This window comes from Dermacentor andersoni, chromosome 3, assembly GCF_023375885.2.
Source record: "Dermacentor andersoni chromosome 3, qqDerAnde1_hic_scaffold, whole genome shotgun sequence".
Taxonomy (NCBI): domain Eukaryota; kingdom Metazoa; phylum Arthropoda; class Arachnida; order Ixodida; family Ixodidae; genus Dermacentor; species Dermacentor andersoni.
In genome coordinates, this window is record NC_092816.1 from 14,940,691 (window position 1) to 14,967,967 (window position 27,277).

At 45.9% G+C, this 27,277-nt stretch overlaps 1 protein-coding gene across 4 annotated transcripts in view; it reads left to right on the forward strand.

The window, feature by feature from the left end:
- The window catches only part of tgo (Aryl hydrocarbon receptor nuclear translocator homolog tgo), a 43,920-nt gene extending 17,268 nt beyond the window's left edge, over positions 1 to 26,652 (forward strand). For all 4 annotated transcript variants that reach the window (XM_050169694.3, XM_055065585.2, XM_055065586.2 and 1 more), the window contains 3 exons: positions 3,301 to 3,811; positions 13,271 to 13,388; positions 25,542 to 26,652. In XM_050169694.3, coding sequence (XP_050025651.1) covers positions 3,301 to 3,811; positions 13,271 to 13,388; positions 25,542 to 25,711 — 799 coding nt within the window. In that variant the 3' untranslated portion in view covers positions 25,712 to 26,652. The remainder of the gene's footprint in view (positions 1 to 3,300; positions 3,812 to 13,270; positions 13,389 to 25,541) is intronic.
- Positions 26,653 to 27,277: the final 625 nt, after the last annotated feature.

The following is a 27,277-nucleotide window of genomic DNA, read 5'->3' on the forward strand; positions in this document are numbered from 1 at the left end:
GGTCAGAAAGACCAGATGAAGCTGAAGGTCTATTCAATTCAGCCAATTTTTTCTGCACTTAGGCCCTCGAATCTGTGTAGTACAGCAGTGCCCCCTGCACCCCTGTCCTCGTTTGCATGGGGCACAAGGTAAGGTGCCGCAGTGGTGCAGTGCATACTTGAACCTTGCAGTGAGTGAGTGCAGCATCAGCCTAGCACACAACAACCTGCAACTCTTGAACCTTTTCGTTTGCAGTGCCGTGCACTTTTTCTGAATCTAACAAACTTTGAGTGCGATGGAGATAGCTATCTCAAAAGGAGCTGAAATAAAGGATGTGGTATATCTCATAAAACAGCCCTCAGCATCTGAAAAATTTTGTCCTAATGCTTTGTTTAATGGGGCAGATTGAGAGCATAGCTTTCCTTTGGTTTTGTGTATTGTGGAATCTGGCGATGCTTCAATTCGCTTAACAAGTCCAATACCAGAGTGCATACAATCGAAACCGGCTATATCGAACTCGCAAAAAAACGCTTATCAGTTCAATATAGAGCATAATTCGATATAAGCCTGCTAAATAATTGGATGTCATAAAAGCACATACCATTTATAAAATCACTTTATTGATGGAATTAGCTTAGTTTCGCACGAAATAGTTCTGCGTTTTCTTCTGCTTGGGCAATTTCGCTGCCTGTGACGCATGCACTTCTGCACATTGTCTAAGGAGTCAGAGCAGCTGAGGCCGCAACCTTCCGCATTCGCGCTAAAGCACCGGACTAGTGCGAGCACACCAATCACTTCGGAGGACGTGGGCAAAGGACCGTCGTTGCTTTGCTCATTGTGCTTGTGTTCACTTGTGTTCACTTGTGTTCGGTACGATGTCAGCAATGTAGTCTTCATTTCTGGGCTCTCCCGTGGTAGCGACACCATCGTTTGCACTCACGAACTCGTCCACCGTTGATTCGTCAACAGCTTCCGGAAATTCTGACAGCTCGCTCCAAACTTCGGCAACACCGGCAATGACTTCGTTGCATTCATCAGTCAACACCGAGCATGCGGAAGCGGGCACGGCTGAAGCGATTTCGGGTGAACCACTCGTACACGGCCGTGTGTATGCGTCAGGCGCCGGGTCGCGAGTTTGGCCGCTTTAGCCCTATCTGCCCTTATTCTTCAATATCGTGCTGAGAGTGCTCCTCGGAATCTTGCACGCTGCGGGGATATCCGACTTGTCACCGCATTCGAGCTTCACGACGAAAGGCAAATTATGCCGCTTCATCAATGCAACAGTGCGGGAGAAGGCCCACACGACGCACACACAATGAACCAGAAAAGCGGCGCGACAACTCGCACTTTCGCCATCTTGCACGACGAGGGCACAAGAGCCTCTGATTGGCTGTCTGAGCAAGTGCTGCGGGTGGGCCAGGATAACTTTTTGAAGGGGGGTGTTGACGGCTCGCTCAACACAGCGCAGTCACGGTAGGAAGAGCGGTTGGATGGAGCCGCGCCGCCGAGTTTCCCCGCCACTGCGAGGGAAAGCCAACCTTGACGTTCTATATATCGGGAGTCGCTGCTATTTTTTTTCGATGTAAGCAGAATTCTTGCTATATATATATGTACTCATTGTAACTATACCTTGTCCAGAAATTGTTCGATATATAGAATAATTCGATGTAAACGGGTTTGATATAAGGTTTGTTCAATTCAGAAAAAGGGTGCACGGCACCACAAACGAAAAGGTGCAGGGGGTGCCGGGCTGCACCCACTCGCTGCAAGGCTCAAGGGTGCAGTGCACCGTGGCAGCACCTTGCCTTGCACCCCGTTCTATCGAGCACGGGGGTGCAGGGTGCGCTGCTGCACCTCGGTGAATCGAGGGTCTAGGTGCAGTGCACCGTGAATAGGTGCAGAAGGTGCAGAGAAACTTGGCTGAATCGAATGGACCTATAGTCGGGTTCGACTGTAAACCACTTCAGAAATATATGGTACTCTCCACTGAGTGCTGCAGCCCGTGGTGATTTTTGTGAATGGCTGCATTGTTTTTTCGTGCTCTTTCATTTACCTTTTCCTAATTACAGTAAAACCTCGTTAAACTGTACACCCATAAAAAGTAGTTTCGTTTTGAAAGTAGTGAAGTCAAATCCCCGACTCAGCAGCCATTGAACAAAATGTGTTTTGTATGCGCATAAACCGTACCAGCTTATTGCGTACGTATCGGTTAACAAGTAGTGATTCAAATTTTTGTCGCGCAAACACGGCGGTGCGTCATTTCCATCGGGCGGCCCGGCAGAACAACAAGCCTCAGAGATTGGAACAACGGCCTCCAAGCGCCCTGTGTGCTCGCGCTTGAAGCCACATCAACATAATTTCGGCGGTGTGCCAGAGAGCGTTCTGGCATCATGCATGCGAGGGCTCGCGTCATGCCGAAGCTCGGATAAAAAAAAAGACGCCGAATGCTCAGCATAGAAGAAAAATTAGACATCATTCATGCTATCGAACGTGATACAAAGAAGTTGGCACTGGCACGCGACAGGGATCTGCTGTTGACTATGATGTGTGGCATTTGGAATGCGAAGAAGTTGCTCGGCAGCGCTGCTGCGACTGCGAAGCAATGTCGGCTACGAGGTTCGACTTTTCACCATCGTTGCCTCTGTTGTTGCCGAAGTGTTGGCTAGCCACAGTGATTAGGACAACATGGAAAGCGACAGCACTGGTGATACAGGTCTGACAGTGGCAGAAGCTGCACGCTACGTCAGCCTCATGAATGCAATCGTCGCGACGAGAACAGCACCCCCGCAATGAAAAAGGCACCCTGCGCCTTCTGCAGCGCTACCGCGTGCGTGCACGGAAAATACGTAACGCCAACAAGGAATCTGCCATACGAGTGTTTGCCGGGAAGAGAGGCTGGCTGAATAGCTCGCTTGCAGCTAGGCTGCCGCAGCATCAAACAAAAATAACACTATTGTCGCGCGAAGTGAATAAATACTGCACGTTTTTTTCCCCTTTCATCGCACTCTGACTTCCGTTTTTGACAGGTAAGTGGTCGATCTCATGCTATTTCGGTTAAACAGTACTACCATTTAGTACATACTTTTTCCGAGCTCCGGCCAACTACGGTTTAACGAGGTTTCACTGTATGAAAATTTAATTGCCCCTGTGCATTCCTTGCCTTCATCTAGCCCAAAAGATTGTGACAAGGGGTCTGAGAATCCAACATTGTAATTATGTGGAGAAACAACCAAGGCCATGTCTGCTTGTATGCTAGAAGCAGAACTGGCTGCCCTACTTGTTTGACTATCTGTCATTGGTGCTGGGCTTGACTGTGTGCAGGGTGACAGCGGTGCTGGGATATCAGCCACAGGAGCTGCTGGGCAAGCCATGCTTCGACTTCTTCCATCCCGAGGATCAGGGCCACATGAAGGAGAACTTTGAGCAGGTGCTCAAGATGAAAGGCCAAGTGATGTCGGTCATGTACCGGCTGCGTGCAAAAAATCGCGAGTGGATCTGGCTGCGGACCTCTTCCTTTGCTTTTCTCAACCCTTACACAAACGATGTCGAGTATGTTGTCTGCACTAACACTTCGGCCAAGACGTTGTCGGCTGGCGCTGCTGGCACTGACGATGCACCTGCAGACATTCCGCTAGGCTATGGTGGCCATGCCAAGGAGGGTTTGGACTACTCGCTGCCTCGTGCTGACGCCTACCGCTCAGCAGACAGGCGTCCAGCAGCTCCCCTGGCATATGGCTATGAGCCATATGCAGGAGGGCCACGCCTGGCCAAAGGATCACCTCCTGCCCAGGCTTGGAGTGCTCCTCCACCGCCCAGGGTGCCTCCTCCACAGGTGGGTCTGTCTCTCTGTCTCCAGTATGCTTTGTGTATGTTTACAGGGATTATTTATTATTTGGCTTACAATACAATACAGTAAAGCCTTGTTAATACGTGCCCACGTAATAAGTAATCCCGGTTTCAATATAGCTGCGATGAATCCCCGCTCTGTCACTGTTGAACCTAATGTATTGGCTGATTGCTTAAACTGTGGTCTATTACCGCACGCCAAATAGTTAGTGCGGAGTATTCACCTCATTTTTCGGCACGTGCACATGGGGAATGGGCAAAACATCACATGCACAGGCCATAGATAGCGAAATTGCGACGCACAGAGCTTTTCTGGACTGCAGCCGCCACCGATGGTGATGTCAAAACATGGTAGCCATGACGTGTTTGCTGCTCCCATAGCTTCTGGCGCTTCCACATCGTCCATGACAAAGACATGGGAGTGGATGATGGCCCTTTAGTATCCAATGTGGCGCATGCATTGACTGCCATGAGGGCGCTCGCAGAGAAGTGAGGCCTGATGGAGAAGCTGGCTCATGGCCTTGCTGAATTTGAGGATGCCGTCGTCACTGCAAGGCTGCCATGGTGGCAATTAAAAATCACATATTTTTGCTGCCTGCTTGCAAATGAAACTTGTTTACCTGTGTGTTTGAGTGAGAACTACGACGTAATGTTTTTTGGCCGATCAGTTTATAGCTGCTCAACTGCCGTTGTTGGTTACATCGCTTACTATGTACCTGACCCATGTTCCCTGCAGTGAACTACAGTGAAACCTCGTTAAACTGTAGTTGGCCGGAGCTCAGAAAAAGTATGTATTAAACGATAGTACTGCTTAACTGAAATAGCGTGAGATTGCCCACTTACCTGTCAGAAATGGAACTACGAGAGGGTGCAATGAAAGGGCAGAAAACATGCAGTATTTATTCACTTTGCGCGACACAAAAGTCTTATTTTTGTTTAATGCTGCAGCGAGCTAGCAGCGATGGCCACAGCCCCAAACTCGCTTAAGCTGCGAGCCAGCTTTTCCGCCAAGCACCCGCATGAGGCTGACGTAATGCGCAGCTTCTGCCACAGCCGGCCTGAATCGCCCGTACTTTCGCTTTCCGTGTTGTTTTCACCGCTGTCATTAGGCGACACTCTGGCAATAACAGAGGCAACGATGGCGAAAAGTCGAACCTTGTAGCCAAAGTATTTTTGTGGTCGCAGCAGCACTGCCAAGCAACTTCTCCTTCACATTCCAAGTGCCACACACTGCAGTCAACGGTAGATCCCTCTCGTGTGCCAGCACCGACTGCTTCGTGCCACGTTTGACAGCACGAACAATGTCAAATTTTTCTAGTATGCTGACTACCCAGTTTTTGTCTTAGCTTGCACGATGCCGTAACATAAGCCGCAATGGTCTCCGGCTGATGATGATGATGTTGATGTTGCTTCACTCTTCCAAGCACCCTCTGCGTTTGCACTTGGAGGCTGTTACGATCTCTGAGGCTCATTGTTCTGCCGAGCCACCGTACCGCCGTGATTTTGCGACGAAAAGTGGTAACACCAAGCGTTAACCGATACCTATGCAATAAGCTGGTACGTTTTATGCGGATACAAAATGCATTATGTTCTATGACTGCTGAGTTGGGGATTTGACATTACTATATTTAAAACGAAACTGCTGTTTAAGCGGGTACAATTTAACAAGGTTTTACTTTACGTACCATATTTACTTGCATAATGATCGCACTTTTTTGTAAAAAAAAATTTACGCAAGTTCAGGGGTGCGATCATTACGTGGGTTAAACTTTCTGTGAAAAGAAAAACTAATTTTTTTCATCCCGCCGCATTTGCTGCGGCATGACAACAGGTCAACAAACAGGAGGCTTCTGCACTAAAAGTGCGGGACACCAAAACAAAAATGGCGGCTGGCGGAGCAAGCCGAATGCACCGAACACGATTTTTTTTCTTCTCGTGAGTACATTACATGCATTGAAACAGTTTCTTCCATATTAGTAATGAATAATATCGTTAATGTCGGCAATTTTGTGGCATTAACTTAGCCATGTCCACTTTGAGGGGACAGAAACAGAGATGGGCGCGCTTAGCTGCCAGTGACAAACACATGACGGGCATGCTGCGAAAACTGCGGCATTTGTCTTCACTACCGTAAAAACCGGAATATAAGTAGAACTTTTTTTCAAAAAACCATTGCGAAAAGTCGACCCTCATCTTATATACTGGACATTGGCGGAAAAACTACGGAAGTCTTGCAACAATGGGCGGATGAAGTAAAGAGCAGCCATCGCCATCAGCAGTAGCGCGGCGTGGTGAGATTGTGGCACCGCCAATTTGCGTTTACATTGTCGCAAAGTTATATTGGTTAAAGGCTGCTTTTTTACATTTTGTTTCAATATGAGCGGAAGCCCACGGTAATTCACCGTCGCCTTCGAGAAAAAGGCGATTGAGTGCACGGAAGCCCACGGCAATCTCGCAGCGCAGCACGAATTTGAAGTATCCGAAAAGAGCATTCGGTACTGGCGGTGGCAGAAGCAGCAAACCAACAGAAAATGTCATTCCATGGGCGGACCGCAGAACTGGAAGACAAGGTTGCGGAGTTCGTCCAAGAGCTGCGTGTAAGATCGCTGCCTGTGACTGCCGAATGCATACGTTTGAAAGCGGTAGAGATCGCGCACGCCTCTGGACTGGGCAGCGAGAAGCACTCGTCATCTGACTCTAGTTCAGACGACTCTGATCAAAGGCGTTGCTCTGATTCGGAGTAGCGCTTGCGCACTTTGTGTCCTTCTGTATACTGTACACCCGGCCAATTTTTAACAGTATCGCGCAACCATCGACCATCATGTCTGTCGGCACCTTATCATCACGGCACAGAGCAACGAAATAGCGAAAGTAAGCGCACATGTACACAAGCGCGTATCTCGTTTGTTTCGCCGCTCAGCGCCGTTAATAAGGTTTGACAAGCACGCGGGTCGATGGCCGCGCGATACTGTTAAAAATTGGCCGGGTGCACATGCGAGCAGCATTTAAATAAATACTGTCGCTATTGTGCATGAGTCGCATTTGTTTCAAGGTAAGGGTGTCTCGGTACTTTTGCCATAAAAAAAGATTTTTTTCATTTTTAGAATTCGTTATTTGGGGGATCGACCTATATTCCGGTGCAACCTATAGTCCGGTTCTTACGGAACTATCCTAATATGGCACGTTTCTGCTAAGGGTGGGCGAATATCTTAGCTGTGTTACAATCGTCGGCGCATGAATAGGGTCCACTTGTAACATATTAGTGTAAACGTGGCTACTATCATTGCCACTCGCGATTCGTTGTGTGCCCACGAGTGCAGACGAGAGAAATCGAAAGGCGCCTTTTTTGTTGGTGTTGTTGACCACAACCATTATAAAGCCTACAAATAAAGCCAAGGCAAGTTTTGTGGTAGCTTTATTTATCATGGAAGTGTGGAAAGTGAGGAAAGGGATGAAATGGGGCATCTGCTTAAGAATGTTAGGTGCGTGCAGACTGCTTGGTATGTCCTGGAAGAGTTGTTTCGCGTATCATTCGACGGCATTCGACAGATGGTAAGCGCGATCATCATTAGCTAGACTTGGCACACGACATATCGCTGCGGCAAGTTCGGGGTGCTATAATTACTCGGGAAAGAAGAAAAATCGAATTTTGACGACAAAATTCAGGGTTGCGATAGTTACACGAGTGCGATCATTATGCAAGTAAATATGGTATTAACAAGGTTTTATTGTATACAGTAGAACTTCGTTGATTCATTTTTCAAGGGATTGCATAAAAAAATGTAACAGTGAGGAAGGCCCCAAATTGCCACAGCAACATCGAAACAGCTCTGCGCACACATATAATTAAAGACAGACTTGTGCGTAATGAATTACATATAATTAATTGTAATCAATTGTTTTTTGGTAATTTTGTAATTTAATGATTACTTTGCTGACTCAGTAATGTTTTGCTGTAATTCAGTTACTTTTTTTCAATAAATAATTACATATAACAGCCTCTTTCTTGATTAAACGAGCTCCGACAGGTGACACAGCTTTGAGAACTTAAATTTGGTGGGAACTACAGAGTCCAAAGGGATGAAAACATGGACAGGGGTTAACTCCTTCCTACAATCAGTGGTGCTTGCGACACGACCTCATGCAGATTGTAATAAAATGTCTATGTTGGTTAGCACAACGTGTACACAATCATGTCTGGCATGAATTGCAGTGCATTTGATTTTATTGATGCCGACGGTGGTAAACAAGCAAGCTAGGCAAGCTGGCGATCCCTGGGATCCCACGTCTTAGCATTACGCATGCGGTACGTAATGCAAAGATGTGGGATCGTTCCCCACCTGTGACAAGTTGTTTTTTCATCCACTTTCATTGCCGTTAATTTACGCATCGCACGTGTAATGCGAAGATGTGGGATTGTTCCCCACCTGTGGCAAGTTGTTTTTCATCCGCTTTCATTGCCGTTAATTTATCATTTAATTCAATTAGTAAGTACAAGTAATTTCCCCCATGTTTTCCTTGGTGTCTTTGTTTGTTGGCTTCTCGTGACGCCTAATCAAATGGGAACATAATACATAGGAGTCAATGGGCTTTAGGTCGAGACTGTGAAAACATGACTTTAGCGGCCAGGAAAACGAAACAGTGGGGAATGTATCAATGTAGTTTTACTGTATACAGTTGAAGCTTGTCATAATGAAGTCACATCCAACCCAAAGATAACTTCGTTGTATCCTATATTTGTTATAAGCATACATGCAGAGGTTGTTGGAAAAAAAAAATACTTTTCTGACACGAAGGGCACTGCTCATGGATCCGTACACCGCTACTACGGCTGCTGGTCTAGCCCAGGCATTGATCTCATGCTCAATCTGCCGATAAGGCCTACAAGTGCAGACATACTGGCAGCAGGCTTTGCACGACAGCTTGTCACGAGACACTGCCGGCCGCAGTGCTTAGGCCGCTTGCAACCAAAGTCAGCAACCAAGGTTATGATTTCGTGCCAGTTCACATGGCAGCAACTTGGTTCTTGGCTGCCATGTTTGTGGCATCGCATGCTTAGTTCACACCAGAAACACTGAGGCATGCGAAATTTTGGTTATCACCATTATACATTGGTGCTAGGGGAAGGTAGGCATCATGTGCAGGTGCGGAATAGTGCCAGTCCGAAAAATTGGGCATGTGAGAAATTGGTTGGTGACTATGTGTGACATTTTTGCTACCAGAATATATATATATATATGTATTGAGGCACATGCAAAAAAGCAAATTTGCTTAGCCATGACAGATACAGTGTTTGATCACACATTTTCCATTACGCTTAGCAGGAGAATTTATTATATCCAATAATTTCTTGTGCTATGTGTGTTTGTTATATCGAGGTTCGACTGTATTTGTTGCATGCTTGTATCAGCGAGACACATTTTAGGTTTACTTTAGTATATCCGATAATTTGTTGTATCAGTCTTTGTGATCTAAATGTGCAATTGACAGAGAGGAAAATAAGGAAAGAAACAGGCTGGAAAATGCCACCAAGAGGGGCACGATGCTTGCATGCTCTTCAGGAAGAAATGAATAGAAACGGAAGAAATAAAGGAAGGAAAGAGGAAGAAACACGATTACTGATCACAAAGACATAGTAAAACTTATGAGTGGACGAAATACCCAGTTTCCTATGACTTTAGTGCTTATCACAATAAAAAAAAAATTGAATTTAAGTCTTTGTCTTACAGGAATGGAGAAAAAGGCAGACAGCTAAACTCGATTTATTTACTTTGATAAGTAGTAAAGCCCTAAGAAAACTGGGTTTGTCCGTTTTCTTATTTCATGTCATGCTCATTTTGCCAACTCCGGGTAGTGGTCATTGGTGAACAGGAAGAAATATAGAGATAGAAAAAATGTGTAAACCAAGACTGCACAAGATTCGGCCTGCGAGAGGGTGTTCAGCGACCCTCGGTTGAGTTCAGGCTTCTATGGTGTGCTGTTATAGTTCATAACCACATCAAACATGCATTTTCCAAGTACGTTTAGATTGAATGATTACAGGTGATAGCGCTGGTGAACTGATGCTTTTGCTTGGTGTTTTCACCTTACTTTTCACCATTCAGAAATATTTTTTCACACAGCAGTTCACTGCATCAGTCGGTGTTATTTGTATGTAGTATTATCGGCACCAGTGAGGTTGTTTGAGGCTCTGTTTGTACACATAATGTACACATGTAATGGCTCTGTATGCATATTGTGTGGATAATTCACACATATTAAAGAGCTCATAATAAGGTCAGCAATGCTTGGCCTGCATATTCCTTGACATGCTGCTACTGACAGCATGGGTAAATGGATGAAGATACAGCAACTTTTCGTCCATTCTTTAATGGTGAAAGCTGCAATGTTTTCTGTCCATTTCATACTTAGAAACTGAAATGGCAAAATGGCATCATTTTAAACAATTTCTAGAATCAGATGTTTTTCAATTTGAAGATAAATGTTTGCACATAAAAAGAAGAAACTCGCAGCACCAAACTTTTTAGGGGAGTTCCAACAGCATTTCACATCATTTGGAGATGAGACGCAGAGTGACCACTTGTTTCGTGACCCTTTCTTGGCGATGCTGAAAGATTGCAACTATTGCACCTTGTGCTCATCAACTTACAGTATTTCCTGTGGCTGAAAGACATGCAGCGGGAGAAGCCTCTCCTCCAGTTTTATATGAACCCTGACTAGAACAACTACAAAAACGCAAGTAACAGTGCCTTGAAGCTGGCATCTTTCTTCGGAAACATTTGTCTGTTAGCATTTGATGGCTCTCAACAAGAACTGCCTTCGGTCTTCAATGACTGATGTGACATTACAAGATGTACTGAGGACAACAATGTGCATGATGACATCAAACATAGACTGCTCCTTCGTAAGCAAAAGTTTTATACTGCAGCCTGTGTGGCTCTCGAAGAAGTTGATTTTGGCCCTCAATCATTTTGAGTTGTGCAGCCCGCTTGTAAACAGTCCTAGACAGTGTACAAATCAAGCGCTTCTACAGTGAACACCTCTGTAATGAAATGACCTGTATAACGAAGGAATAATTCTGTCCCAGTTCTATTACGAGCTGTGTGGTTGCAACCTTTACAGCGAAGTGACCTGTATAACGAATGATTTCGAAGGTCGCAAGCACTTTGTTGTAAAGGTGTTTGACTGAAGTGACATATTTAAAGAAGCACTTCTAAGTGCACATGACCTTGTGTGCAGGCTTCCTTTTTGTTGTAGTAGGCACTTTGATATAAACTTTAGGTGTCATCCATTCGCTAGAACTCTGCTGCAGTTTCCTTCAGGTCCCATTGTACTGCAGTCCCTGGCCTTAGCATCTGCTATATTAATTGAATGACCATAATGTTCTGCTAATGAGCATGGAATCTTGCATTTGATTCTTGGCTGTGCTGGCAGCATTCCAGTAAAGTCAGAATGCAGGAATGTTTGCGTACGTCAAGGACACTGAAAAGACTTTCTTGCTTAATTTACACGGTTCTTTTAATAATTTGATCCTGAGTTGCTGATCCTTGTTTTGCAGGTATTACTTATTGATGTATACATATATTTCTTAAAAAGCCCAGGTTGAAAAAGCGGTGTTTGTGCTCCTGAAGACTGTAAATTACTACCGTTTATGGGCAATGTGAATGTGACGTTTATTACAATACATGCTACTGGAGTAGCCAATGTCTTTGGCATTGCTTGGCCATGTTCCATTTGCTTATTACTAGCTGTTGTAGCAAATTGGAGTTGCTGGACGATTGTGCTCTCTACAAGGTTGTTTCCTTGAAATATGTCTCCCGAGTGTACTTAAAGGGCCCCCCACCAGGCCTCATAGCAAATTGTGGTTATACGCGGGAAGTTATCTGCTGCAAAAATTTTTAAAATCGGCTCATGAATAGCCAAGATAGAAATATTCCAGTACACATCGTGAACCCATGATTTCAGGAGGCGAGCTTCACTGCAAACATAGACGCTCTCTCCACTTGCCTCGTTCAGCCTCCGCAAGTGAAATTCCTTCCCTGCATTCTCCCATACTGGATCTCGAGGATCGTGTGACGCATATGTCATAGGGCCCCACCTTCATTTTCTTGTTTCCTCTCCTTGCTTTTTTTGCGGTGCGGCACACTTCTGATGACAGCGTCATGTGCAAGCTGTTGCGATTGTCTCGTTTCGTGCAGTGCACGATTTTGCGTGCCGTGCACGAGGACACCTGACTAGTAGTAGTCTGTGCTACATGAATACTGAGGCAGACACAAGTGGATCACATAGCATGATCGTGCGCTGGAACACTGTAGAAAATAACATAGTTTTGGTGTTTGCGCCCGCGATTCCACGATGTGGGAACAAGCAGACAAAACTGAAGTACATCTCTCTTGCTGTAGCACGAAATAAAACAAAAACCTGCAGACATTAAGTTTGTGTGTTTTATTATTTTTCCAAGTTTTAATTCATCTGTTCTAGCAACAGATCACACATGTCACCACGGGCAATGTCACAGCGCAAACACGTGCGTGTAGGCACACTAGCATATGTACGTCATCCTCCTACTTGGAGCGTGGCGGCCGCGAGGAGAAGGGAAAACGGCATTTGGTTTGAAATTTCAGATCTTTCTGCGATGCATAGCGATGTAATACTTTGCAGACACGATCATTATCGCGTGTTGTATGCTCTGCACTTGTCAACTTGTCAGCTCTGCACTTGTCAGCCAGACCTGGTGACGGGCCCTTTAAGAGCCAAGCATCGGAGACATCATTTCTGGGTGACAAGGAAGATTGGAACTTGTAAATGCATTCACTCTAGTGTGCACAATTGTAGTCTTTCCATGCGATGGCTCATCAAGTGGCTCCAAATTTGTTTTCCCTCCTCGTGAAGTCATGGTGCGATCTAGGGCCTGGGTTGTACACAAGACAGTACTGAAAAGAGACAAGACTACGTGTTCTTTAGCTTGAAGATCTTGATCAGTGTGCTACTTAAAAGGACTGGTACTGTGACATTGCTTTTCTTGAAACACCATGGATAGAAGCATGGAATAAGGACATCTTCTATAAATATTTAACAAAATACAGTTGTACGGTCAACAAAAGATGTGAATGTACCAACCTGTTGTGTGCTTGCTACATTCACTTGTCAAATTGCTGCATATGCAAGTGCTGATAAAGTTGCCTGCCTCATTGCTGTCTGCTTAAAATGAATAAATTGGGGCTTCAAACGCACCAGCATGATGAAGAAGTGACCCACAATATGGTTTATGACACATGGCCACTCCACTGTGGTGTTCCTCGTAGACTAAATGTAGATAGCACCAACCAATGTTAGCACCACTTGTTCAACAACTACTCAACCTCTTCATTTGTGTGGCAGCTCGTGGAGCACTGGAGCTTGGAATTGAGTGGATTCCTGCCAACGTATAGCTGTTTTGTTGCAGGAACAATATGGATCCAGTGGATATGGTGGTGGCGGCAGTGGCAGCCAACTCAGTCCATCACGGAGCCCATCAGGCCCCACATACACGCAGCTTGCACCAGGTGGTGCAGCACGCCCAGGTGAAGTGGCACTTAATCTTGCATTAACAGCAGTACTGTCCTATCCAGCAGCAACCTCTCTGCCAGCCTGTGTGGTGATGAAATAATGCACAATTGCGGACAAGATGTACTGGCAATAGGGGAGAGTGCTTGCAAGTGTCCATTGTGTATTAGGTCATTGCCGCCGTGCAAAAAGCAGTTCACAACACTAAAGATCTATAAGCTAATGGACATGGGCTGGGACTTCTTAAAAATTGTTATTAAAAAACTAAATTATGGGGTTTTACGTGCCAAAACCACGATATGATTATGAGGCATTTCGACTACCTGGACTTCTTTAATGTGCACCTGAATCTAAGTATACGGGTGTGTTTGCATTTTGCCCCCATCAAAATGTGTGACATAATAAAGATGGTGGCTTTACGAGTGCCGCCTCCTAGCGCGTGTGCCCGGGGGGCTCTGGCCCGATCACCTTTCCGATCCCCACCCGTGTGTGTGTGTTCAATTAAAAGCATATGCTGAGCTTGGAGAAATAATCATGAAAGGAATACTCGTACGTTTCACAATAACAAAAATACTATTATTTTACTAACTTTCCACCGGCACCCGGGCGGGCATTCATTGGAGTGAACGAGACTAAGAAGACATTAGTTCCCAAAGTGTCGGAAAAAGAATAGACATGTGGAAAGGACGTGTGGCTCCAAACAAAGTGTTAGCGAAAAAATTTTAAGATAGTAAAAAATAAACAGCTAAAATACACTTTTTTTTTCTCGATACGGCGGGTACCACATGGCCAGAGCACTATACATGGATGGCTGTCATGAGTCACAGACAAGGAAGCGCTGTCCTCGTCTTCAAAAAAGTGAAGAAAAGGAACCCGCCTCCATTCCACCCTGTGAAAGTGGATGTACAGCGAAGCTGTTGCTGACGTTAGATGAGTACCGCCGCTGCAACCGACATTAGGAGACATTACACAAGCACCACCACCACAAGCGACGTACGTCACGCGTCCACACACATGTGCGGATGTGCAGCATACATCCTCATTCTTGTAGGCCCTCCGCCTAGCTCAAGTGCGATATTGAACTATAATTGAGTTTCTCAATCTAAAATGCGTCTGAAAATTCACAAAGTACGATTTAAACACAACGTGCAGACATGACAGCATCAGATTGTAATTAGAATATACGAGAAAACATAACTCTGTTATGCGAAAACTCGAACACAGACCCCTTTTCCAGCTGTAGTTTTTACTTGGTGAGCACAGACCGAAAAATCCCAACCAACTAGATGCTAACCGCTTTGCTATAAAAGAAAAAAGTCCTTTTCTACGATGGCCGAAGGGGAAAAACCTGAGTGGCTACGACGAGCCGCCCCTAAGGAAGGGCTTTCCCCACTCTCAAGGGACCATCATCGCCTAATATAAGAAGGCGCCACTTGACCCGACACAGACCTGCCATGCTAGGGGCATTCGACATACCATATTTACACGATTGTGAGTCTGCCTATATTTTTTAATTTGAAAATCTGAAGTGGGGGTTACACTTACAATTGAAACCAAAACATGGCACCACCACAAAAAAAAAAAAAAAAAAAAAGCGAGACCAACTAGGTATCAAAGGTGCTACAACGTAGTTACAATTTTATGTTTGCTCTATGGCCCTGCTCGTAGCATTCCGCTTTCCCACATATTTGTTTGCTTTTCGGAAGGGTTTTTCCACATATTTAGTTTTACAGCGCACACAGCATCATGAGGGGTGTCGATAGTTGATGTAAGTGCCACTGTTCCAATTGCGGTGGCACCCTCCAAATGGCGGCGCTTGCGGGAAGTATCAATAGTTTATGGAAGAGCAGACACCCCTCAGGTGTTTTTCTTTCCCTGTAGCTGTTTGTTTGACGCATTCAACTTGACTGCCGGCCACATGTTACTTCCGTGCTTCCTCAGTCGTCATGAGTGCTTCGGGTCCACTAAACATTCGGCGCTTGTTCACAGCTGCGTTCAAGAGCGATGCCATCCTTTATGCTCAAGAAACAAATAACTGCGCAGCAGACTGCAAGTTCGATGTTTCTGAACAGGTGGTGTGGGTGTGGTGACTGTAGCGAAGCAAAAGTTTCACCTGTGACGGCAAGCGAAGAGGTTTCCACGGGCTGAAGTCGGGACACTTTCCGGAGCTGGAGGCCAAGCTTGCGGCATATGCCGCTGAAATCCGTGATCGGTCCCTGCCATGTGACGTGCAACATGGTCATGAAATAAGTCCTGGTCTTCGCCTCGGAAGCGGGGAATACCCAGGACAAACTTCCAAGCCAGCAGCGCTTGAATATCGGAAGTTTATGAAGACGGCTGGTTACTTTCTGCGTCAGCGTACCAGTGTGTGCCAGAATTTGCCTGCCGCATATGAGGAGAAAGTACTCGCCTTCCATAGGCACTTCATAAAGCTGCACGACTCGCGGCAATACTTGCTCGTCCAGATCGGCAATGCCGATAAGGCTCCCGTCTATTTCGATATGACAAGTAACACGACGGTGAGCGTCAAGGGAGCTCGAGAGGTGAAACTTCTCACAATGTGAAATGAAAAGCTTCGATTTCCCGTAATGCTCTGATGCTTGGTGAAAGGTACCAAACTCTCTGCCTGTACATTGTATTCAAGCAAAAGACAATGCCATCGGAAATGCTTCCCAGCAGTGTAGTTGTGAGAGTCAATAAGAAGGGCTACATGACGGATGACATGGTGGTCGAATGGTACCGCCTGGTGTGGCTCCTGAGGCCAGGGGTATCCCTCGTAAGTCACATTTCCAACCTCCTCATGTTGGACTCCTTTCGAGACCACCTCACAGCCAAGGTGAAAGCGGAAAGAGCATATATAGATATGCTCGTGATTCCTGGCAGCTTGACGGGGCAGCTGCAGCCACTTGATGTCGGCTTGAACAAGCCTTTTAAGGACCTGCTCCACCATGAGTACATCGATTGGCTAGCGGCAGAAGACCGCGAACTTATGCTAACTGGACATGTCAAAAGAGCCTCTCTCATGGCTGTGTGTGGTTGGGTGCTTTCGGCGTGGGCAGCTGTTCTACAATATGTCGTGGTGCAATCGTGTGCCAAATGCGGAATTTCGCTGGGTGACGACGTGCTGTGGGACCGTAGCAGCAATCACGATGGCAGCACTAGTGAGGACGATGGCACAAGTGAAGACAAGTAGTCCAGTGACTATGCCAGGTACTAAAAAATTTTCTTTATAGAATGCGCTCTCGGGTGTGCCCTTGTGTTTTTTCTTTTTTCCCCCCTGTCACAAGCGATATGGGGAGAGGTCGACTTACATTCGATTCAACTTGCAATCGTGTAATACAGTAATCGCAGCTACAGAGTAAACGACAGAGGACATGCGGATGTGTCAGCACGAAGCAAGACCGTTCGCATGCATTGCAGGTAGATTACAAGGAATTTCCTTTCGGCTATAACGATAGTGTTCTGATCAGAAGGCAAGCACGCAGGTTTCCCGGTGCTTTCATTAATACCATACCTGCCAACTCTTCCAAATTTTCCGTAAAATGTACGAATTTCCAGCAGCCTTAGGATTTTACGAATCTCGCTTGAAATTTTACGGTAAACATTTTATTTGCGAAAAATAAAGTGAAAATGTTGTAAAACTACACCCTGGTACCTTGCGCCGCAACGAGAGGGCAATACGTATGCGTGGTATCATCATTAGCAGCTGCAAGGTTGTAGTGACTTCTGTTGTCTACTAGGGAGAGGTCACAAATAAATATCCAAAGCTCGATAGTGCCGATAGCACCTCTAGTGCCTCCGCAAACCTGTTGCCGTGCTGTTGCCATGCTGTTGCCTCTGTTCGCGCGGGCGCATGGGTTTGAACTTCAGTCAGCTTCAGTCACTGCAGTGTTGGCCTCGCATTTTGTGTGACTAGCTCTGGCCTGTAGCGGCTTCGCAGTGCAATGGCGGGCTCGAAGCCCGAACAGCACTTCCAAATGTTCTTGAAATCGTTCACGGCAGAATTTTCATGCTTCATGCCATCGAAGAAAGGGAAGAAGTTCGGATTCTGCACCACGTGTGCCTGTGATGTGAACATCTCGCATGGCGGCAAGTCTGACATCAAGGTCCACGTCGCTTCGAAAAAGCATCAGGGATATGTGCGAGCCGCGGACAGCTAGCCAAGCCTGGCAAGTTTTGTACGCCGCGACGAGGACCTCGGTGTGATTCGTGCAGAATGCCTCTTCATGGCGTTTTTAGTTGAACACAACATCCCGCTGAGTGTCAGCGATCATGCCAAACCGCTTTTCTGGAAGATGTTCCCCAAGTGCGAAGAGGCGAAACACTGCGCCTGTGGACGAACAAAGACGACGTCAATTGTTCGTGAAATGGCCGCCAGTGTGGAGACTCCTTTGCTGGGTGCCCTAAAACAGCAAATATTTTCGATCGCTGTGGATGGCAGTGACAATAGGGATACGCAGCTTTACCATGCTGTTGCGACATATTTCGTTAAGGAAACGAGTAGAGTCGAAAGCCGCCTTCTTTGCCTCTGGATAATCCAAGGGGAAGCGACGGGTCACAAGATTGAAAATCTGGTTCTGGACGAGATGAAGTTTCGGAATTTGCCTGTTGGAAACCTGTTGGCTATGTATTTGGATAATGCCAATGTCATGATCGGCAAGAAAAACAGTGTTTCTACCGGGTTTGATAGAGGTTGGTTGCCCGTGCCATCTCATCAACTTGGCCACCCAAAAAGGAGCTTCATGTCTTCCTGTAAAGGTTGATGAGGTTTTGGTTGACATTTCTTTTTTACCTGGAGAAAAGCTCGAAATGGAAAGATCGACTTAAAGTGTTCCAAAATATTCATGACGCCGAGGTTAGATAGATGTTGAAGCATTCGCCGACATGGCTGTCATTGGGAAAGTGGTTGAAGAGGAACCACTACTCAATTGTTTATTTAGGAAACAAAGCAATTCAACTAGCAGAGCTTGTTTTTGGAGTCATACTAAATTCTGAAGACTTCCTCACAAGATGGCTGCAGGCCTCGGGAAAAAAAGCACCGACGGCGATGAACTCTCGCTAAAGAGGAAAGGAGCTCATTCTGGACCTCAAGCAAAAAAAAAAACACTGGACTTCATACCAAGGATTCTGGGGAAGCAAGCCACGTGAACTGTCAGGAGTGCCCGTTTTATTTTTTGTCATTGGATCTAAACAGGGCATGCTGTCTTTTTCTCCAAAATGTTATACCGCGTTTTGAGAAGGCACACTGCCTTCTTCAGGCACAGGCTCCTCAGATTCATGTACTGAGGGGCCTCTTGAACCACCTTTTCGAGGATCTCCTGACTAGATTTGTGCACCAAGGTGTTGTCAAGGCATGTCATTAACTGCTGGAAGTTGACTATGAAGCTGCAGAGAACCAGAAAGGTGATGAAGACATAGTAATTGGCAGCACAACCTACTCTGTTGTTGAGACACTGAGCTGCACTGAGAGAGAGCAGTTCTCTGCTGTACGTCTGTACTTAACAGCAGCATGAGATAACATTCGCCACAAAATCCCGCTAGAAGACGTCGATCTCAAGATGGCTGAAGTTTCTCAAGTACAAGCTCTGGAAACTGCTTCATTCAACAGCGGATGTCGTTTTGTTATAGCGTTCCCTGCTATCTTACCCCAGCAGAGTGGCTACTCAAAAGAAGAAGCAATCGACGCACTTGAAGTCGAGTTTGCCAACTTGTAAGCATATCTGGTTCCAGCCAACATATTGAATGAGCCAAGGTGTGACATGCAGTGGTCACAATTAGGAAGCATTAAGTGTCGACGGATTGCTCAGGTTCCACAGTATTTCAGTGGTTATGCTGGGTATTCTCTCTATTCCCCACAGCAATGCTGAATGTGAGAGAATATTCAGCACTGTGAACAAAACTCGAATGGAGTTTCGCTCATCTCTGTGCAAGAAAACACTCAAAAGTCTGCTGATGGTCAAGGGGTACCAGAGTGGTACTTGCTTTGAGCAAACCTACACGGAGAAGTTTCTGAAGCAGGCAAAGTCGGCAACAGCCAAATCATTGCAAAAATAAATTGTGCCCCAGTGGAGTTTTCGCTCTTCTCTCCAAGACATGGATTGCACTTGCGGTTGTGAAAACAAGTAAGCTTGTCACAAAAGGTAAATCCCTCAAAAAAAAAAGTGCAGCTCCTCCCACCACGATAGTTTTACGAATCTCCAAATCTTCAGGTTGGCAGGTATGTCAATACCCAAGACGGCGGTAATAAACTTATAAAGTAGGACTCACGAATTTCCTGGTTGTGGTGCGAGCGAAAGCCTCATTCTAATATTGTCGCTTTTAGGTCATCGAGAGAGAGACCGGGAGGTTGACATGGTTGGATATGGGGAAGGTTCAAAAGAGATTTTGTGTGTGACCTGTGGTTACTAAATCGTATCCTGAAAAATGTCTGTCTGACTGATGTACTATTCATTACAAGTAGTGCATTCAAGAAGGTAGACCGGTGTCACATGTAAGGTTTCCTTTAATTTGAGCTGAGAAGTTGGACGTGCATATATGTACATATTACCTTTCATAACAGTTGCACTTGAAGAAACTTCTTGTGACCTTCCAAGTGAACCTTCGTGTTCACTTGGAAGAATTGTCTTATACTTTGCGATCACTAATACTGCTTCGCCTTTCTATCTTAACTGCAGCTTTTTTTTTTTTTTTTTTTTCTGCTATGAGTCAGAGTATAAGCACTGCTGCACATGACTGCTATTCATTCTGATTTTGAGTGAATCCTGCTTGGTCTCATTTTGGTTACTGAGTGAATTATATATACAGTCGAATCTCATTAATTTGAGCATGCTTAATTCGAACTTCAGTTTATTCGAACTTATGCTGTAGTCCCGTCAAAGTTATGTGTATTCCAATGTGCGAAAACACCCGGTAATTCGAATGCACAAGCATTTGCGACGGTTTATTCTAACGTACTGCGCTCTGACAATTCTCTCAGCAGCACCAAATCTGCGGCGGCGCCCCCAACCAGCATTGCTCTGACCTTGCTATAGAGGAAAAGCTTAGGAGAGACCTCTCAACGCCGCGTGAGAGGTTCCGTATAAAGTCCAAGGGCGATAACACTATCGCCGCACGCCCTACGCTGTATGTGCGAGTGAAAGCATGTGAGGGGAGCCGACAGTCGTGGCTCATTCTTGCCCACCCGAAAGAGATGGAGCAGTGTAGAAGCGTGCCATATTCCGTCATGCGCGAGGCACTCAACGTTGCGAGGCGCCAGGGGGCGGGGGTGGGGGTTCTACTCCAGCTGCAGCGCATGTGTTGGCTGCACATGGTCGTGCAGCGGTATTTTGAGAGCGATCTGCATTGGAGGCAGAGTCTAGGCAGTTTAGGTGCATCGGCAGCTTGTAGCTTTGTGCATGCTGTGTGTTCTCGGCACTCACTTTTCGTTGAAGTGCTACGTAGGCAGCATGAATGTCACTTCGCTCACTGCGGCTGCTGTGTTTCCTCACGCCAGCATTTGGCAGCAAGTTTCCGCAGTCATCGAGCGAGATGTGTTCATGTTTGCTTGTGCACTCGTGACACCATGCTTGTTAATTTAATTAGTATGCCTATGTTTAAAGTTTATGTGGCCAATAAAACTACTATCCTTGCTTTGTATAGTTGTCCACTAATTTGCTATTGCAATCGTTGCTTTGCCTTTTGAGCAAAACTGCGACTTTTTTTACAATGAGGAGTCTAAACTGAGATGTCCGAATGGAAAGGTCAGAGAAAGTGTGCCACATCCAATTCTGCGCAACAAGGCGGACCCTGAATACAAGGACACAAAGGTGACACCAAGTACCTCATTCTCCTTATCGTTTGCATGCAGCAACACCGCAACAGAAGGGAGCACACCAACACGATTATTAACAGTGGCAATGACTGTCATCTTCATAAGATATTGAAAATGCAGGACGAAGAACATAAACACAGCGCCAATCTGCCAGCAGATGAAGGAAGAAGCACGCGATCGCACAGGGGGAAGCAGCGGTGGAGGCCTAGTTCAGCCTCAGCAACTCTGCCGTAGCAGTCAGGTGGCGCTAAGGCTTAGGTGGCAGAGGTAATTAGCACCATCCATAAGCTCGTGGGAAAGCAAATCCGCATCTCTCCTTCACCTCATCGCAGCTCCGCTCCCCTTGCCCTGCCTGCAAACTCCCTCGTAGCTCCCTCACCTTCGATGGTCTCTGCGCGTGCACGCACCTCAGCACCAGCCCGGCACCAGCTTAGCCCGCTCCCTGAAGTTTCGTTTTCTGCCGTTATCGGGAAGCGAGCGTTGGCTTTCACGGGCAGTTTCGTGGTTGTCGCACCATTTGTGCATCATGTTATGATGCAAGAGTACCTCAAGAACAGGTCCTACTTTTAATTCAAACTTCTTTTAACTCCAACAAATTTTCGGGCCCCTTCGAGTTTGAATTACCGAGATTTGACTGTATTTCTGACCTCTGCATGCAAGTGCTGGTTTCTATCCCTAATAAATGCTGCAAATTATTAGAAGAGCTTTTTTTTTTTTTTTTCGTGTGAGTTGTTGGCATTGCCTGCTGGAAAGAGAAGCAATACTGAGACACATATCATTCACATGCATTTCACACACCATTGATAAAACTCTGCCGAAGGGGTCATTGAAGTCTTCAGTTCATTTTGTTTTTTTTTTCAGGGTCAAAAAAGCACGCAAGGCAATTTGAAGCGAGGTGAACTTACAGCAACATATTAATTCTCTAGGCATAGGTTATCCATACTAGAAATATTTGTTAGTTGGCTACCTCCTTCTCTTTAAATATATAATAAACTTTGTCCTGCGTATATATTTAAACATGTTGTTTCTGTGCGTAGTGTTCACAGTGAACATTTTTTAAATGTGCTGAGGTGAAAAAGTACGGATGGGGTAGCCGCCGCTGATGCTTCTAATGCACTTGTCCTCCTATTGTCAGGATTTGCAGAAATAAAGCGAAAGTATGACTTAAAGGCCATGCACGACCGTGCCAACAATGATGCAGTAAGCTTTTAGCCGTAACAAAGTTTAAACTGAAAAGGTAGAGGCAACTGAAAAGAAACCTCAAATGATATGGGTGATGGAAGTCTGGTAACGACGATTTAGAGGGGTCATAACACGGTCATCCAACTATGACAAGTACATTCTTTATATCGGGAAATCCTGGGCGCATGCACACACGCGCAGTCTGCGTTTCATCTCGCCGCTCGGCACATTGCTTGCTCCGTTGATTACTTCACTCACTCAGTTCGTTGTCGCGCGCTCCCCGCATGCCAACCGCACACACATGCCTCCCATGTTCTCCCTCCCCGCCACACACCGTTGCCTACCGTCCCGTGCCTGCTACTCTACACTGTTACCTAGTGTCTCGTGCCTTTGACTCTATGCCACCTGGCGTTCGTCCAGTACCCTCACACATTGAATCTGAGAGTAGAGTGGCCAATATGGTGGAACTCGCACACATATGCAGAAAAAAGGGAGGGGATGGGGGGCTGCCTTTAGGCACAACCTGAAATTTCGATTTGAAATTGCTGCCTATAAGCCCCTCCCACCAACAGTGACCACTCAGGTGACATCCAAAAGTGCAGCGCCAGCTCTTTGTTGTGTGCTTTGAAACATAACGACGTACATGTCGTGTCGAGGTGGTGCCTGCTGCTCACAGCTGTGCGAGCATTTGAGCAGGAACCTTCCAGTGACCAGTAGTTCCTGGATTTTTCTGACGGCGCATTGTGCATGCAATTCTTTCACTCGTCAGCACAAACCAGAAAATGTGTGCAGGAGCTATCTCAGGTTGATTGCTGAGATACACATGAAAACGAAACCACACATTACAATCATAACTTACTTCCAGCTTCTGCAATTGCTTCCCACGCATGTTGTACATAAAAGCATAGCCTTCAAGACTGGCTTCTGTTACTCTGAGGGAGCCGTCGCGATAATGTGATTTCATCTCATCATGTGTTAGTGTTGCCAGATTGCTGTGAATCTCGGCAATCGAAGACAAATGTGATGGTGACATAGGTCAGCAGCTCCTCGGACAAAGAAGACAAAGAGGAAAGTGAGCATTGTGGACTAAAGTTGATGTGAACAGCATTCCGTCGAAGCCTCCACTGTTCTTTGCTGGTTTTATTGACAGTGATAAGATCTCGAATGGATGAGATGGGTCTTCACCGCAAGAATCGGGAGACGGCGATGAGGGCGTGCATTGTGATGACAAAAAATAGAAAGAGTATTCACTTCAGCGGCACGTGGTCGTGGCTCTATCCTAGTCTCGAGCGGTTCTGCCTAACACAGGTGCCAGGACGACCTTAAACCCTTGCGTACAGCTGTTACAATCGGTGGAAAGGACCCCACTGAAAGGGTCATTCAATTCTCATGGTCTTGTGGTAGTCAAAGTCTGCTTGGGGTTGCTCCCATGGAGTTGTCAGTGCCAGTGTGTTCAGCACAGTCTTGTGTCCCCTCATCAAGTTGTGAAGACGACAGCCTGCTCCCCTTTGTCGCCTGCTGGCTGCCTGTGTCAGCACAGGATATGGCAAGGGCCATAGGGGTGACACATTCTTGGGGATGAGGGCAATTACCTTGACCCGGGAGAGCAAGTTGGAACATTTCCCACACTTCAGAGGTTGAATTCCAGCCCAACCATAATAGTCAATGAAACGAAATGGCACGCAATTGCGTAATCCCTTGTTTTGAGCTGTACCACACACTGCCAGAGCTCCCTTAGTCAAATAATGCACTTTTAGCATGCACAGCTAATGTGACAAAGACAAGAAATTTGTTTATATATTCCTTCCACAATTTTTGTTGATTACTGCTATTTAGTTGGTGCATTTACCTTATTTACTCAAATCTAACTCTCCCTCGATTGTAACGTGCACCCGTATCCCGCGATTAAAAAAAGGAAAAAAAAAAAAAAACGCCCTCGATTTTAACTCGCACCCATTTGCCGCGACCTAAAAAAAAGTCCTTTACAGTACCACGCACCTCCTTCTTTCCTACAGGAATACGTCTCTCTCATTTGGAAAAACAAAGATTTACTCCCAATACACTAAAGTTGCGATAAATAAAAAAAGTCGCAGTTTCGCCTGAAAGGTGAAGAAGCATCGATTACGATAGCAAATTAGTAGACAGCTATACGAAAAGTAAGGATAGCAGTATATCACAATTAACAAGCATGGTGTCACGCGCGCACAAGCAAGCATGAACACATCTCACGCAATGACCGCGTAAACTCTTTATCAGCATGGTGGAGTGGGGATGTGCAGTAGCTGGAGCGAGCAAATTGACCTTTGTGCAGACTCCCGCATCAACGCGCACCAAGCGACGAGAACACAGCGCAGTGCACCTAGATGAGTCTTCATTGCAGATCGCTTTCAAGACGGGGCCACGCGGCCGCATCGTACGTAGCAGCTGCCGGAGTAGAAAGCTTCTCCTGTTTGCGCCAATCTCGCATGCAAGCTTCGGGAACTCTGAACTCCCATGATGCAGCCCGATTTCTGTCCGTCTCCGCATAAGTGATCACTTTCCTTTTAATTGCAGCATCATGATGGATTCGGCATGTCTTAGCAGTCGGCACTTCTGTGCTGATAGAGCAAATGCAGAAAACGGGAAGACCGGGAAGACAGACGGTGCACTAACCTAAGCACATGTACTACAGCACATGGTGAAAGCTACGGCAGCTAGGCTAAAGTGAAATAGGCTATTTGGTAATACATGGGTATCTAGCTAGCCTCGAAGCGAATGTGAGGCGGCCACCTTGAAATGCCAATGGCGATATGGTAACGCAGATTTAGGGTCGTACTCGATTCTAACGGAAAGAAAGTGCGCACTAGATTCGAGTAAATATGGTATACTGTGGTGTACAACAAACTTCAGTAACCTACTTTTATTCATTCTATGAGTCAGTTACATTCTTCTACCGCAAAAACTTGCTGTTTATAACAAGGATATTCACAATCAGCAATAAAGAAAAGTATTCTGGGTAAGAAATTTCTTCATAAAACAAAACAGCTAAAGGGTTAAAGTCACTCTCTCTTTACACGGCACCAGGAGGACAAAAGCTGGAGTCATAGCAACCACACCACTTTTTTTTTTCCCTGAGCAGGTAGGGCTGGTTGTATGTATGCGTGCCTCTGGATGAAGAGAATTGTCTGGTTTCGTGCAGGTCTCTGGGGCCAGTGGCAACCGGGTGAAGCCCCCCCACCTGGAGCAGGAGGAGCCCCACCGCCGCCCCCTGCACAGCAACAAGAACTCTCTGACATGCTCCAGATGCTGGACCAATCGGGCACGGCATCGTTTGAAGAGCTCTCCATGTTCAACTCATTTCCCGAGTGACTGCACACACATCGTGGTGGGGGGGGGGCCCTCTTTTGTAACTGCAGCAACAGCGCCGTGGTGCAAGGGTTTTGGTAGCATGCCTCATCGTGGACCAGCAATGTACTTGACCCGCGTGAAGAAAAAAAAAAGAAAAAAAAAGAAAACCCAGGTCACAGAAATACACTGCACTGTACTGCACCCAAGACCGCTCTCTGCCATCCTGCTTTCGCCCTTTTGTGGCGCACCTGCCACCGCATCACTGAGCTGGTAGGAAACATCACCCCAAACGAAGAAAGCTGGCTTTATATTTCATGAAGCCGAAGAAACCATTTTTCAACATATTGAAGGTGAAGATTAAATCATTGGTGCCTACTTGATTATAGAGTATAAGCTGGAACAAACATTTTAGTTTGACTCAGATTTCTCATTTCTTTTTTTCTTGAAGGGCAAGTTTCATGAGCTTGCAATAGATGTATGCATTGTACATTCCTCATATTTTTACAGGACATGCAATTCATTTCAAAGTACTTCTTGCGCACATTCCTTCAACTTCTGCAAGTTTTAACATTATAAGCTGGAAAGCAATTGTTGGTCACAGAAAATTGAAGCTTGTCTGCTTTGTATGTTTTGTTGTAGGTGGCATGCTGCAGTTTTGGGATCGGTAGTAAGACAGCTTTAGGTGGTAGTTCTTACGACGAAGCTATCATGGCATCTTGATTATGGCACATCAAAGGGTCAATGGCCCCATAAGCTTTCTTTTTATGTACAGGGCTCCAAGATGCTCTAAATGTGCTTTGTAGTTCGTGACATTGTACCTAATTTTGTTTATCTTCCTCTGTAAAGCCTTCCTTCTGTGTGCTTTTCATAAATCTAGGTTGAGATAAAGGTGTCTTCGAAATCTAATCACACCATGCCATGTACTCTTTTTGCCCTGCAGTAAAACATTTCTTTCAAGGGTAGCTGTGTACTATCTTGGTTGTTAAGGCATTACCTTCACCTTTTTTTTCCTGTTGCTCACGCAATGGACACATTTCATTTATACGTTCATGTAAACAACATCCTTAAACATATGGGGAAAGGAAACAAAGGAAGAAAAGCAAGTTGTGCCTGTCTTGGGTTTACTACTGTATACACTCCCAATGGTAAGCAGAGATGCATGTTTCCTGTTCATGTGTGGCTCGCACTTGCTTTTTCCAAGTGCAGTCGTGGTTCTTGAAGCAACTAGGCACCATAGAGAAGCCGCGACTAAATAAATATTCACTTTGGGACTTTTCCCAAGGATCAAGTCAGGGGATCACCCGTAGCATTTATGGCAAGCCTTCTCTTTGTGCTCTCACAACCAGCAAGGTCTATGTTGTCACAGAGTAACTGCATCTCCAAAGATTGAGCATATCCCTACCCAGCCCATGAGGAACTGTTGGCGGCTTTCGAAAAAACAAGAAAGTCTCTACCTCCACAGAGAGGGCCTTCATGGGGCTGTGTTGCCCATTAAAAGCATGACATCATCATGCAATGTGCTCCCCTTGCAGGCAAGGTTTGAGTTCTCCCTTGTGTAAACACTCCTTTAGACACAGGTTTACAATG